At 36.6% G+C, this 15,583-nt stretch overlaps 1 protein-coding gene across 1 annotated transcript in view; it reads right to left on the bottom strand.

Moving 5' to 3' along the window:
* prmt3 (protein arginine methyltransferase 3) overlaps nucleotides 1-15,583 on the bottom strand; it is a 104,247-nt gene that overhangs the window by 18,195 nt on the left and 70,469 nt on the right. The window contains exons 14-15 of the mRNA XM_036586376.1: nucleotides 2,113-2,163; nucleotides 514-601 (exon numbers count right to left, since the gene is read on the bottom strand). Of these exons, the coding sequence (XP_036442269.1) occupies nucleotides 514-601; nucleotides 2,113-2,163 (139 nt within the window). The remainder of the gene's footprint in view (nucleotides 1-513; nucleotides 602-2,112; nucleotides 2,164-15,583) is intronic.

Here is a 15,583-nt window from a genome sequence, read left to right as displayed (position 1 = left end):
ACAGGACTTAAAGAGCAGAGCACGGTCAGCTCAATGGACACTGTTTATAATGACTGGGCTGTTTGAGTTATCTTACTCACTATAAAGTGTGAAAAACTAAAAAAAATAGAGAGCAACTATAGCTCAAATATAAAGTTATTTAAGCTTGAACCTGTTAAGGAACTTTACTTTTCGAGGCAATAAGTTTGCATGATTTTTTTTTAACGTTAACTAAATTTACAGTGTTAAGGCAAAGAGGAGCTATTTTGTAGAGTCTAAAAAAGTTTGGATTTGTTTTAATCCAATAAGTCACTATATCATTCCATATGTGTAACTTTATAGTTTTGATATCTTCACTACTAAAGTAAAATAAGGAAAGTTGACCAAAACGTTTGGTCAATTGACACTACATGCTCTAATGTAGGTACCAGTGAATTAAAGTGATTTTGGACCAGGCAGCACAGACTGATATACACATTGTTCCTTCATTATCTCGTGTTATGGGTGAAGTTTCCTTTTAAAGGTGGGACAGACCTGATTGGACAGGAATGGGATTCTCAAGCAGGAATACAGTCTGCTTCCAGTGGGTTTTGGTGCAGTGTGGAGAAGTGGAGAACATCACCTGCAATTGAAAACATTACTGCAGTCAGAATCATCCACCTGTATGGAACCAAATTACATGTAACCTCAAAATGAATGAAGTCAGTGGATGTAAATGAAGATTTAATGAAAAGTTATAGTTTGGTGAAAGAACACAACAAAACTACGTTCATAAAGCATCGATGAATCGTTTTAAATTAGTTTATTATCAATTAAATAAACCAAAACTCCCCCTGGTACAGCCGAAACCCCTCCCAGTAAAAACAGAACTCCTCCCAGTAAAACCAAAACACCTCCTAGTACAACCAAAACCCCTCCCACTACAACTGAAACTCCTTCTAGTACAACCAAAACCCCTCCCACTACAACCAAAACTCCTCCTATTACAACCGAAACTCCTCCCAACACAACCAAACCTGCTCCCAGTACCACCGAAAACCCTCCTAGTACAACCAAAACTTCTCCCCATGCAGTGCATCACTGGGATCCGTGTCTGTGAGAAAGATAATCATGGAGGACACACGTCGTTGGGGATCCGGATGAAACGAAAGGCTTAATAGTAATGTAGACAGAAATTCCTGCGCAAAACACACTGTAGACGAAGAGGCTGAACGGATAAACAGTTGATAATTGGTTGCCGCATAACGAGCTGATTTTCATATTCCGTCCCACACAGCAATCGGATTTCAGTCCAACTAACCAGAGACGAATTTGACTACCAAGTGTAAATGCATGTGGCTAAAATCTTATCAGGACACAGTCCAGATACTACATAAAATGACCAGGTGTAAACGAGGTTATAGACCTCTAAACTGATCAGTTCCTCCAGGTTTGCTAGCCGCCTTCACCTTCCAGCCACAACTGAACCACAGCACAACACTCATCTTATAGATTTGATAGTGTTTGCTTATTCTGTGCATATGCTGCAAATGAGATGTTCGTAACTGCTGTGAATAACGGATCATGATATGGTTTGCAGAATCGAATCCTGAGATTTCAAGGTTTCTAACAGTTTATTGTGTTACCGTATAGCTGGGCAATTTGATGTATAAAAACAATGTATAAAAAAAAGGAACCATATATGACCATGTGGTACCAATATAGCGATCTAGAAAATAGCTGATCTCGAACTTCCAATTCCTTGTTCTAAAAAGTTCCTCAGCAGAGGACTACCTCGACATTTTTTTGATTTCCTTCTGAAATATTCCATATCATGAACGGTCTCCTCAAGGGAAGTGATAAAAATGGCAATCACATTCACAAACCCATTATCAAAGTTAGCAGAGTATGGCAGAAAACAGAAAGTGCTGCAAATGCTCTCTCTTTATTCGCCTGTCTGTCTTTCTCTCTCTCTCTCTCTCTCTCTCTGTGTCTCCTTTACTCAAATGCAGCCGTTTTCATTCCTGTTCCGTCTGGCCGCCGGAGGAAGGCTCATGCTGATGTCAGCAGAGCATGCGACTGCCCCAGGCATAAAGTGTGTAAAAGCGTGAATGTAAGTGGTTGGTTGTTAAAGCGCACGGTGCTGAAACTCACCTTGTTCGTGCAGCCTCTGTTGAAGAAAATGTCAAAATAGCCCACCACAGCCTGGAATGAAATATGAGAGAGACGTTAAAACATGACACAAGTGCAAAACGTTTGGGCTTGGTCAGAGCTGCCGGGGCAGTAATTAGCAAAAGTAAGGGAAAAAACAGCCTAATGTGCAAGAAAAACTGAAGAACATACCAACACACAAACACACACACACACACACACAAACACACACACACACAGTACACTGCTTAGAGCCTGCTTAACAAACACTTCCTCAAAAACCCTGTAAAACCTTTGTGAAAGGCAAAGCACCTTTGCTTATGTCTATATATACACACACAAAAATAATTTAATAAATACATGCCATATATCAAATTATTCAACAATACCTCTTCTAAGCGAAACAATTTCCAGTGCATAGATAAACAATTCATTTTAGCTCCTTTTGCCTCCAAAAGTCTAAAAATGTCTGGTGGTTCAACCGTCCAACTGTACATGTTGATTAAGTAAACTATCAAAAAAGGTAATTTAGTTATAAAATTCTAAATAAAATAATTTGTAATGATTTTATGTTTGAAAACTTTAAAATACAAACCAAGTTACAAAATAACAAGTTGAAAAGAGCTCAACTGGAAAAACTTGTCTACAAGTTCTTACTTCCTCAAATGACAGGCAGCACAATCAAAAACAAAGGACTTTTATTTTGACATGGTTTCAAGAAAGAGATAACTGTCCCTCTTTGAAGGATTATGATTCCCTAAATGTAACTGAAGCCCAGCAGTGAGGTTGCTAAACTTTACCCTCCTCTGCTATCACTGCAGACTGGCAGGGTCGCCTACAGAGCACCGCTAGTAGCCTGTTAATGAAGTAATGCTCTTTTTATTTGAGGGTTGTTCCATTTCGTAGGGAAGATTTCAACTACTACCCCTGTAACTCAGTTCCAAGGGACAAGGAGTCACTCAAAAACAAGGGGTAGGGGCAAAAATAAGAAATGGGATTGGGCCCAAGTCTGATATGAGGTGTTTTTTTTGGGCAGGCCCTGGATATGTACATAGTTTCATACTGAAATGTCTTGATGGGAAAGATAAACAAATCAAAACTTTCACAAAAAAAATACACATTTGTAAATAAACAGATAAATACATGTCACCGCTGTCAGCACAAAACCACGTACCTTTCATGATGAATGGACCAAAAAAAATGGAACAAAATTACTTAGAAAAAAGTCTGTCCATTGACTTACATTAAAAGTGAAGTATGTGTTTACCTTCTCCTGTGAAGTTATTATTTTGGAGATACGAAGTTTTCTTCAAACAGAAGCGATAAATATTATTATCATTATAACAAACAACAAAATTTAACAATTTAAATATACAAATAGATATACTTTTATTCCTACTCTCTCATACTTTAACTTGTATATTTTTTCTATTTCTGCCAAATTTATTGCCAGATTTATCTATTTTTATTTCTGCCTTAAATATGTAAGCTTATGTACAATTATTTGTCTATTTACAATTTAGTTACAATTACTACAATACTACTACTACTAATAATAATAATAATAATAATAATAATAATAGTCAGTTAGAAAGCAGAATTAGGCCAAACAGTGATGTTGCCGCCCCCCACTCTGTCCCCCTCGTCCCCCTGAGAGAGCGGAGCAACTCTATCACTCTGAGCCTCACTCGCTCGGCCAATGAAGCAGAACTAATAGCTTTTAATCCTGACACAGCTGACAACACGCGCACACACACACACACACACACACACACTCACAATCAATAGACAGAGGAAAAGAACCAGAGAGAGAGAGCAACAGAATTAAGAGAGACGGAAAGAAAAAGATTGAAAGATAAGAAAAATCAGAACAGTGTAAAGATACAAAGAAAAGCAAATACAAAAAAATACAGAAGGAATAAAAAAGAAGGAAAGAAAAACAAAAGCAGAAGAAGAGAAAAGTGGATAAAAGGCGAGAGATGAATGAGGGTAATGAGAGAGAGGGATTAAAGGCTTATACAGCTCAGAGAGAGAAATTCAGGGAAATAAATGGTGATTACACTTTGTTTTCACTTGCGCTTCCACAGAAAACTCTCAACGCTCATTTAAAACCTCCATGCATTAAACATTAACTCACCATACAAAACAATTACAGAGCGAAATTTCACTACTGTTGAGAAACTGGCTTTTAATTAGGCAATAAAAATGTGTTTTTATGATAGACGCACCATTTCCTGAGTTAAGGCAGACAAAATATTAAAAATATGTTCCACAAGTTAAAGCATATGTGGATATATAAATAAAATAAAGATTATACTAAATTAAATAAACAAGAAAATAAACCCAAACACACTCTTCAAAGTCAAACACATCAGCTCTGATGAAAACAGACAGCTGAGAGTGAAAATTCAGCGATGGTGAAAAATCATGTCAGCTGATGTAATTATGGTCTTTAATGAACGGCGCCAGACATTAAACACAGTAATAATTACAGAATTAGCCCTAATTACTCCTCAGGTTGTTTAAGAAGAGTGAAGTTCCACTCTGGAGCTGAGGATGAACTCCTCAGTCAGCGCTGACAAACAGCTTGTAAACAAGATTGATCAAGGCACTTAAATTAGCTTTTTTATAAAACAGATTCAGGTTGAGTTTTAGGAGACTATTGACACACCGAGCAACATCTGAGTCACGGAAGTGGACATAAAAGTGGTCAAAAATATGATCAGCAATACACCAGCAGTGCTGAAAAGAGTTTTTTATACCAACTTTACAGTCACGAACTTTAATAAAAATGTACTTTTTAACCCTTACAAGTGAAAAATATGCTGCAGTTTTATATGAATTATTTCACTGAAACAAGACGATACACTGGGTGGGAACATTATTGTCTGTATATATAACCTGAAAAAAGCTGGTTCTTCAAGGGTTCTTCAGTACAGACAATGCTTCTATATGACTATGAATACTCAAATAAGCCTTTGCATGCTTAATTGGTTCTCTGCATGGTGCTATTGTGATGTCAAGCTTGTATACAATAGAAAAACCCTTTTTGGTGCTATATAGAACCATCTACAGCACAATTTCCATCAAGCTGAAGAACAATTTTATGATGCAAACATCATATGATGCTAACACTTTAATAATGCAAAGAGTTCTTTGAGTGATCTTTTTTAAGAGTGTGTATAATAGAACTCTTTTTGGTGCTACATATAACGATGTTCAAAAAAGTTTTATATAGAACCCTATACAACACATTCTCCATCAATCTTTTCCTAAAGAACTATCTTAAATGGTTAGAACCAGATTAAATGGCTTAAATGGTTCTTTGCATGGTGAAATGGTTCTTCAGATTGATAAAGACTGTGTTCTACATAGCACCAAAAAAGGTTCTGCTACTGTAGCAATGGTAAGCTTATAACATTAGAAAAACCCTTTTTGGTGCTATATAGAACCCTTTTCAGAAACATTCAATATAGAACCATCTACTGCACCTTCGCCATCAATCTGAAGAACACTTTCATGATGCAAACAACAATTTAATAATGCAGAGTGTTCATTGAGTGTTCATGGATCTATAGAGAACCATTTTCTTTACTAAGGAACCCTTGAAGAACCATCTTTTTTAAAAATGTATATAATAGAAGAGCCCTTTTTGTTGCTACATAAAACCCTTTTCAAAAAGGTTCTTTATAGAATCATAAGCAGCACATTCTCCATCAATCTGAAGAACGCTTTTATGATGCAAAGAACCCTTTAATTATGCAAAGGGTTCTTTGAGTATTCATGGTTCTATATAGGACCATTTTTTTCTAAAGAACCCTTGAAGAACCATCTTTTTTAAGTGTGGATCCAGTAACTTTCAGGGTTTTAAGGGTTAAAAGCGTGCTGGGCTGAACTCCTGCAAGACACAGTGCCCCTTTTCAGGCTAAAGCATCCCAGGGGTCTTTAATGGGGGCTGCGTCCTCTCCCTCTCTCTCTCTCTCTCTCTCTCTCTCTCTCTCGTGCAGGAGAAGTGCACACACATACACATACACACGGAGCCCCCTGCAAACGTTCTCAAACAATTCATCACTGAATGAGTCCAGTGTGTAGAACCAAGTATTGTACCCACACATGAACACTCAGTGTGCTTAAATGGTTCTCTGCATGGTGAAATGGATCAGACTGACAGAGAACGTGCTGTACACTGTTAAAAAATAAGCTGATAATTTAATTTCGTTAATTAAATAAGTTAATTTATTATTATTATTATTTAATTAATTAAGGTAAAGTTTGAGCTTTCTTATTTTTTCAGTTTTGACTTGTTTTTCATTCCTTTGTTCTTCTTTGCCCTGTCTCTATTTTTAAGAGTTTATATTAATGGTAAAATCTTTTTCATTCTGTCTTCTCTTTCCATATTTAATAGATCTTGCGCCTTTTGCTGTTCCACTTTTTCATCTTTACATTTTTCTTTTTCTTTTCCTTTTTGTTTTCCTTTCTTCTCTCTTTCTCAAGCATACAGGCGTGTTAAAACTTACCTACAGTTAACCTGCTCTGCTGTAGTTTCCTTACTTACATTGCAAACGTTTGCACTGTACACTCTCAAAAAAAAAGGTACTAAACTGTCACTGGGGCAGTTCCCCTCTTGTCACTGGCGTGGAACCCTCAAGGGTACATCTCAGTACCTTTAGTCAGGGAAAATAACTGCACCATAACCCACTGAAATTATATTTTCTAAGCTGTACTGACTCCACACACCCCATCTCATCTCCAGGCTTTTTACTTTATTGTTTACCTTAAATCCAATGTTGTACCTTTGAGGGAACATTTACATTGCTTGTACCTTGATGAACAAAAAAGTACCTGCAGAAAACCTTTATTGCTAACAGTGTAGAACCCATATTGTAAGATTTCCCAATAATACAGCCAGAAATGTAATAATATTTTGCACTTAACTTGGTCAAAAATCTAATAAAACTCAGTAATGTAACAACTCGCTCACTAATGTAATATAAAGTCTTAACTGATAGTCTAATAACATTTTTACTGATACCGTAACAACTTATTACATTATTGGGAATTTATTACATTTTTAAGCTGACCATATGCAGTTCTATCAAGATCACTCTGATAAGAAATGAAGGTTCCACTGTTGGCCCTCAAACGCGGTAAAATTGTTTTTTCTTTATTTACTAAAGTGGCTCTGTACAGAACCATGAGCACTCAAAGAATTATGTGCATGCTTAAATGGCTCTTTGCATGGTGAAATGGTTCTTCAGACTGACGGAGAAAGGATTCTGCTATTATTACGATATGAAGCTTGCAATAATAGAAGCACACTTTCTGGTGATATGCAGAACCATTTTCAAAAGGATTCTATATAGAACCATATACAACACATTCTATATCAATCTGAGGAACGATTTCATCATGCAAAGAACCATTTAAGCATGCAAACGGTTTTTAACTGTTCATGGTTTCTATATAGAACCACTGCCTTAACTAAAGAACCCTTGAAGAGCCATCTTTTTTAAGAGTGTGAGCCTTACACCATTCACACCACACGCTGCATCCAAAAAGTCACTAGCAATGTAAATGACCCCACACACCCCTATATAACTCCATCTCACCCCCACTTCCTGCAGCTCCAGATTATGTCTGTAACACTGTATTTAAATATAAATTTTGGATTCCACTGAAATATTTCACTTGATATATTTTACATATCTACTTGCATTTTGCATATTTTATATATTTAACAATATTGGCTGTATATTATACTGTATCAACCAAATACTGTATACCATTGCTGTTCTGGCTGCTACCTCAGTGACTGCTATGCTCATATATGCTATGCTATCTGCTAATCTGCTAATATGTCATAGTATGTTACATCCTCCTTTGCACAGCTCCACATACTCTCAGTACTGTGTACTGCCTGTGTTCTGTTTTTTTTTGTGTATTTATTGTTTTTCGTATTTATTTATTGCACTGTATTGTCCGCACTGTGTATATTGTATTGTTTTGCACTTGTGTTCCTGTGTTGGTTCTGGAGAAATGTTGTTTCGTTTCACTGTGTACTAGCACATATCTGAAATGACATTCAGATATTTATACCTATCGATGCTGATGCTCGCATGTCCAATTATGTTATTTTAAATTATTTCACATAATTTGAAAATGTCAGCTGCCCTTTATGATGTGACAAAATTTCATGATGAAAAGACCAACACAAATGCTCCAGAATTACTTGGAAAAAACTATTCATTCATTAAAAGTTAAGAATGTTTTGCCTTCTCCTGTAAAGTTCCCCCTTTTTTTTTTAGATACAATGTTTTGTTCCCACAGCAGCGACATATTCTAACATTCCATATTTAACCCTCCTGTTTGTTGCAGGTCAAACTGACTTGTTTCAAAGTTTAAAAATACAGGAAAAATATTTTCAATGCTAGACTTGTGAACTGAATAGAAAGAGTCGATGTTTTGTTTGTATTAAATCAACAGAAAATGTCAAAAATGTTTAAAAAAAGTTTAAATAAATAAATAAAACAAATGTGTAGAATGCCTATGTTTGCCAATGCACAAAATAAATATATAAAATCATTTTTAATGAAAAATAAGTGGATTATTACGATTAAACAATTATAATGGAAGAACAACTTGATTACACTAAATATTGATATTAAATTGATATTAATTACATTAAAAACAGGCTTCAAACTTCTCAAAACAAATCAGGGTTACTTTAATCTTCCCTTACCTGGAATCATCTCATTATGGAATGCTTGGGTGCTTAAAAGTTAGAGTCATTTGATAGAACTGTGTGATGTATATCGCTGCTGTTGAAATAAAACCTCGTATTTCCATTTTTGTTGTTTTTCAGTTTTAGACATAATTTGAAAATGTCTCTTGCCATTTACACTGTGTGCAAATTTCATGCAGAACTCGGGAAAATGTCTGGTTCCATTGGCTTACATTAAAAGTAGAGTATGTTTTTTCCTTCTCCTGTAAAGTTATCATTTTGGACATATGAGGTTTCGTCCCGACAGCAGCGATATGAGATTGTACATGGAACTCTTCCTCTGTGTCTTAAAAATGATTTTACTCAGGAGGAAGACATTCACAGCTATTCTAACAGAAGAAGGTTCCAAATTTGGTTCCTAAAGTAGGTAACGACACCTTTAGGTGTAGAACTGGTTGCCAGGAAGTCTTAAAATTGGTGGACAGCTTGTGAGGGTTTGGACATTTTATTAGGAAGTGGTTAAATAAAGAAAGAAAATATGTATTTAATAGTTAGGTTTAAATGTTTAAAGATGGTGAGCAGTTTTACTGTTAATTTAAATGATTGTATTGACATGTCTGGTGATTTTGTATTGTGGCACCATGCTTGCTACATTACAGCCGATGCTGGATTGTTAGTTTAGGAACCACATTAGAAATACATCTTCAGACTTTTCTGTGTCATTACTGACTGTTTCGATTTTTTAATATATCTATTGCTTGTGCAGTGAATGTTATTTGTTTTAAAATATGAATTATATAAATAAACTTTGACCTGACTTTCTTTTTTCATACAAAAATTGACTCAGTGAGTTTCTTTCTGTCTGCTCTTTCTGTATTTATTAGATCCTAGTTCTTCTGCTGATCCTCTCTTTTGTCTTTACATTTTTCTTTTCCTTTAGTCTCTCTTTCTCAAGAGTACAAGCATATTAAAACTCACCTGCAGTTAATCTGCTCTGCCGTAGTTTCTTTATTCACACTACAAATGTCTAAACTGTGCAGCCCAATACTGTTATAATTTCCCAATAATGTAAAAACAGCCAGAAATATAATAAGATTATGTGCTTAACTTGGTCAAAAATGTAAAAAACCCAGTAATGTAATAACTCCCAATAATGTAATATAAAGTCTTAACTGACAGTGTAATAACATTTTTACTGATAATGTAACAGCTTATTACTTTATTGGCAATTTATTACATTTTAGGGTGATCATGTGCAGTTAGATCATCATCATTCTGAGAAGAACAGAAGGTTCCACTGTTGGACCTCAAAAGTGGTCAAATTTAACTGTTTTTCTCTCATAAATGTAATTACTTTAATCTAATTTCATCTTTCGCATAAGACTTTGCTCAAAGAGCATTAACAGCACTTCTGAAGAACTTCTAAAGAATAAAAAAGGGGGAAAGATATGAGTTATAAGATGTTTTACTCACTCTCCTTCCCTCTTTTACTCTCTCTCCTTCCTTCTTTCTTTTTACACTCTCTCCTTCTCTCTTTCTTTTTTACTCTCTCCCATTCCCTCTTTCTTTTTACTCACTCTTTCCCTCTTTCTTTTTACTCTATCTTTCCCTCTTTTTACTCTCTCCTTCCCTCTTTCTACTCTCTCTTGCCTTCCCTCCTTCATTTAACTCTCTCCTTCCCTCTTTTCACTCTCTCTCCTTCACTCTTTCTTTTTACTCTCTCTCCTTCCCTCTTTCTTTTTGCTCTCTCTCCTTCCCCCTCTCTTTTAATTAAACATGTTTGATCCCTTAGAATTAAAAAAATCTGAAATGGTCTAATAAAAAAATCAATCAATCCATCAAAAGTTAATGTTTATGGAGAAAACTACTAACTACTTTTTGGTTAAAAATGCATCTGGTCAATCTGACTGAACATTAATGCTCCTCAGGTTAATGTAGTTAAACCTCCACCTTCATAATATCTTATTTTTGCTATTTCATTCACCTACAGTCCTCAACAGAAGAAGAAAAGTATAAAATTAGTCAGAGACAAAAGCAGAGAGAAGAAAAAGAGCAGGATGGATTGAAAGGAATGCTTTTTAATTCCTATTAAAGCCTGCAGTCTTTGCAGGACGTGTCGGGATAAGTGATGAGTCTGGAGCGTCGGCCGGCGCGGGACGCGCAGGAACAGGAGCAGGAAAATTAATAATTATCACCCTGACTAACGGCAGCGGGAGTAATTCATCACGGCGCTATCGTATGTTAGCAGCCTAATACAATTATACAGCGCGGGGGTTGTGGGGGCTTTGGGGTGGAAGGATATGGGGGGTTGCGGGTAATGCGCTTTTGATGGGGTTTATTCACGCCTGTGTGAGCCGTCACACTCGGACATCCTGCACTACACACACCGAGGCCGTGGCGCGCACTCCCCCAACACTGACCAGCACACTCTATGGGAATCACTGATCAAATTCCACTTTCGGAATTCCAGCAGCTCGCACTGTCAGACGTTCCGCCGCATTGGAAGAGAACAAACGGGTTTAAATCGGAAGGAAGGACTGAGCACACACAAACACACGTTGGCATGAGCACAGTTAGCTGCATATGGACACAGTCAGCGCAGACAGACTGACAGACAAGCAGAGTCTGAAATGTAGCTTAAGGATCATATATTTAACACAGAGCTTTATCTCTTTACTCTCTCCTTCCCTCATTATTTTTACTCTCTCTGCTTTCCTCTTTCTTTTTACTCTCTCCTTCCCTCTTTCTTTTTACTCTCTCTCCTTCCCTGTTTCTTTTTTTACTCTCTTTCCTTCCCTCTTTCTTTTTTACTCTCTCTCCTTCCCTCTTTCTCATTGTCTCTCTCTCTCAGTCAGTTTCTTTCAAAATGGAAATACAGTGTTTACAGACATATCTGTACACACAGATGTTGACACAGCAAGTTAAAATCAATGACAATAATAATGAGAATAAAATAAACCATATCAGGTTACTCTCCCATTAGAGAGAGAGAGAGAGAGAACGGGAGAGAGAGGAGCACAAAGGAAGAGGAGGAGAAAAGAGAAAGAGGACAGATAAAGTAGGGAGGAAAAAATGAAACAGACAGCGAAAAAGGTAAAGAAAGAGTGATAGAGAGGGAGAAAGAGAAACAGAGAGAAAGAGAGAAAGAAACAAAGAAAGATTCTTTGAACTGAACTGAAAGAGAGAGTGGAGAGAGAGACAGAGAGAGGGAGGGAGAGAGAGAGAGAGTGGAGAGAGAGAGAGTCAGAGAGACAGCAAAAAAGAAAGAGAGAGAAGAGACAGACAGAGAGAGAGAGGGAAAGAAAAAGAGAGGGTGCTATGTGTGCTGCAGTGTTATCAGTCTCTGTGCTGGAGAGGCGCTGCAGTTCGGGCTGCTCTGTTCATTTAATGCAAGGTTAGTCAGGCTGATGTGATGAATGGAGTGTCTGCGGGAGAATAAAAGCATGCGCTCCGTCACACGCTTCACACACCTACATAATGCCAACTGGACAAGCTACCCAACACTGCCCGCCACTCTACTCACGTTTATCAGAGTAATTTCTACGCTGTAATCAGCGTCAGTCCAGCATGGAGCAGCTCAGCCTCCCGCTCCGCCTTCACATACAGAACCCGGCCGACACGTGCTCGGAGCACGGACAGAGAGAGGGAGGCGTTTTTCCATTATGGACACAGACAGAAAAATGAGAGGATGTTTACAAACTCCATTTAATCCAGCGAGACTCCAAAAGGGGAAAAGAGATAATAACGCTGTATTGATTAATCCATAAAAGCAATACGCGCAGCCAGAGATAGGAGTGTGACCACAACAAAGCCCGGCGGAACGGGAAAAGAAAGAAAAATTACACCTGCGGTTCCACCAGCACTGTTGTCCTCCCTCACTCTGTCTCTCCTCCTCACTCTCCGTCTGTTTCTACACTTTCTCAGGATGTACACAGCACTATTCAAACATCTTCAACATTCATTTAAGATTAATTTTGTTGCAAATATATTAAAAATAAAAATGTTGCAGATGCATGTATATAATGATTAAAGTTGGTTCTTCAAAAGGTTCTTTAGTAAAGGCAGTGAACCGTGCCTTCTATATGGAACCATTTCATGCTTAAATGGTTCTTTGCATAGTGAAAATGTTCTTCAGATTGATAGAAAATGTGTTACATATGGTTCTATGTGGCTTCTATTGTTACAAGCAGAATACTTTTGGTGCTGCATAGAACTATTTTCAAAACAGTTCTATATAGAACCATATTCAACACATTCTCCGTCAATCTGTAGAACATTTTCACTATGCAAAGAACCACTAAAGCAATATGCAAATGGTTACTTTAGTGTTCATGGTTCTATAAAGAACCACTTTCTTTAGTAAGGAACCACCTTATTTAAGAGTGCATATAATACCTTTTGAAAATGGTTCTATATAGCACCAAAAAGGTGCTATCATTGTTACAAGCTTGATATTGGAACAAAAGCAGAACTCATTTTAAAAAAAAGGTTCTATATAGAACACATTCTCCATCAATCTGAAGAATTTTTCATCATTTTCATCATACAAAGAATCATTTAAGCATGCAAAAAATTATATGACTGTTCATATGTAGTGTTCTATATAGAACCATTGTCTTTACTAAAGAGTGCTTGAAGAGGCATCTTTTTAAGACTGTGAGCCTTACATTTACAGCAGAACAACTTAGAGCTTAGATGTCTGCTTGGAAATCTCCTTCTGATGTTACAAATGGTTCTTTATGGGTTCTTTAATAAAGGGAATTGTTCTCTTTTGGCACTGTAACAATAGCAGAACCCAATTTCAAAAAAGGTTCTATTTTTTATTTTTCGCTCTTCTTATACGACACATTCTCCATCAATCTGAAGAACATTTTCACCATGCAAAGAACCATTTAAGCATGCAAATGGTTCTATATAGAACTTATGGTTCTAAAAAGAACCACTGCCTTTTCTAAAGTGTGTAGTATGATGCTAGTATTCACAATTTCAAAGTATTTGTCAGAATCTGTAAAAATTAAGGGTTTTGATTAACACCAAGCAACTAAATCTGACTGATCAGATAAATATTCACAGTTATTTTTGGACACAAATTGACTATAAATAGATCATTACAGTTTATTATTTAATATAATTCACTTTTTTTACCATGTCGTAACTTTATGAGGCTTCCAAAATACTTTAATTTGTAAATAAACCATCGCTTTATGCTTCAATCTACATTATGTTAGCTCGGTAGGTATGTTTGTTTTTTTCGGGTTTTAGTACAATTTCATAACACAAACAAATAAATAAATAAGCTACCCTATGATCACCACTTTGTAAATTAACATCTTTTAACACGATAACATCTTTTTATGGAACTAAATACAATCCCAATTCCAAATTACATTTATTACATTTTGGATGCTGTGTAAAATGTAATAAAGGTAAATAAAACAGAATGCAATGATTTGAAAATCTTATAGAACCATATTTTTTTCACAATAGAACACAGAACACATATCAGATGTTGAAAGTGAGACATTTTATCATTTCCTGAAAAACTAACTCATTAAGAACTTGATGGCAGCAACGCATCTCAAAAATGTTGGGACAGGGGCAACAAAAGGCTGGTAAAGTTGTGTAATGCTAAAAACCACACCTGGTGGTTAATTGGCAACAGGTCAGTAACATGATTGGGTATAAAAAAAGTCTTTCAGAAGTAAAGATAGGGAGGGGTTCACCACTCTGTGAAAGACTGCATGATAAAATAGTGCAAGAATTAAAGAATAATGTTTCTCAACGTAAAATAGAAAAGAACTTTTGCTTTTCATCATCTACGGCACATAATATCATTAAAAGATTCAGAGAATCTGGAGAAATCTCTGTATGCAAGGGACAAAGCCTAAAACTAATATTGGCTGGCTGTGATTTTTGGGCCCTCAGGCGGCACTGCATTAAAAACAGACATGATTCTGTAGTGGAAATAACTGCATGGGCTCAGGAACACTTCCAGATATCATTGCCTGTGAAAACAGTTTGCTGTACAATCCACATATGCAAGTTAAAGCTGTATCATGCAAAGAAGATGCCATATGTCAACACAACCCAGAAATGCCTCTGTCTTCTCTGGGCCTGAGCTCATTTAAAGTGGACTGAGGGGAAGTGTCCTGTGTTCTGATAAATTAAAATTTTAAATTCTTTTTGGAAATCATGGACACTGTGTCCTCCAGGCTAAAGACCCCTCAGCTTGTTATTAGCACACAGTTCAAAAGCTGGCACCCATGATGGTATAGGGGTGCATTAGTGCACGTGGTGTGAACTTCCCAAACGTTTACAGGCTGTTGTTTACAGAAGAGGGGAGGCTACACAATGGTAGACATGGCCCTGTCCCAATTTTTTTTTCAGTTCTAAATGAGTTAATGTTTTTCATGAATTGCAAAAATGTCTCACTTTCAACATCTGATATGTGTTCTATGTACTACTGTGAATAAAATATGGGTCTATGAGATTTGCAAATCATTGCATTCTGTTTTTATTTACATTTATTTACATTTTACACAGCATCCCAACTTTTATATTTGTGTATGCAAACTGAATGTAGACCAATTTGACAGAAATAACTGTGTACTCCTAAAGGACGAGCGCTTCTGTCTCTCTCAGTGTTTCACGCAAAAACAGAGCTCTGTTTATGAAGTAACTGGGGTAAACGCCTCCGGATGCTATCATTACCTTCACCTGTAGACTGTCTATCAATCATGCAGGTGTCTGAAC

Source organism: Colossoma macropomum, unplaced genomic scaffold (genome assembly GCF_904425465.1).
Source record: "Colossoma macropomum unplaced genomic scaffold, Colossoma_macropomum, whole genome shotgun sequence".
Lineage (NCBI taxonomy): Eukaryota > Metazoa > Chordata > Actinopteri > Characiformes > Serrasalmidae > Colossoma > Colossoma macropomum.
Note: the sequence above shows the minus strand (reverse complement) of the source record. Positions and strands in the feature narration are given on the sequence as shown.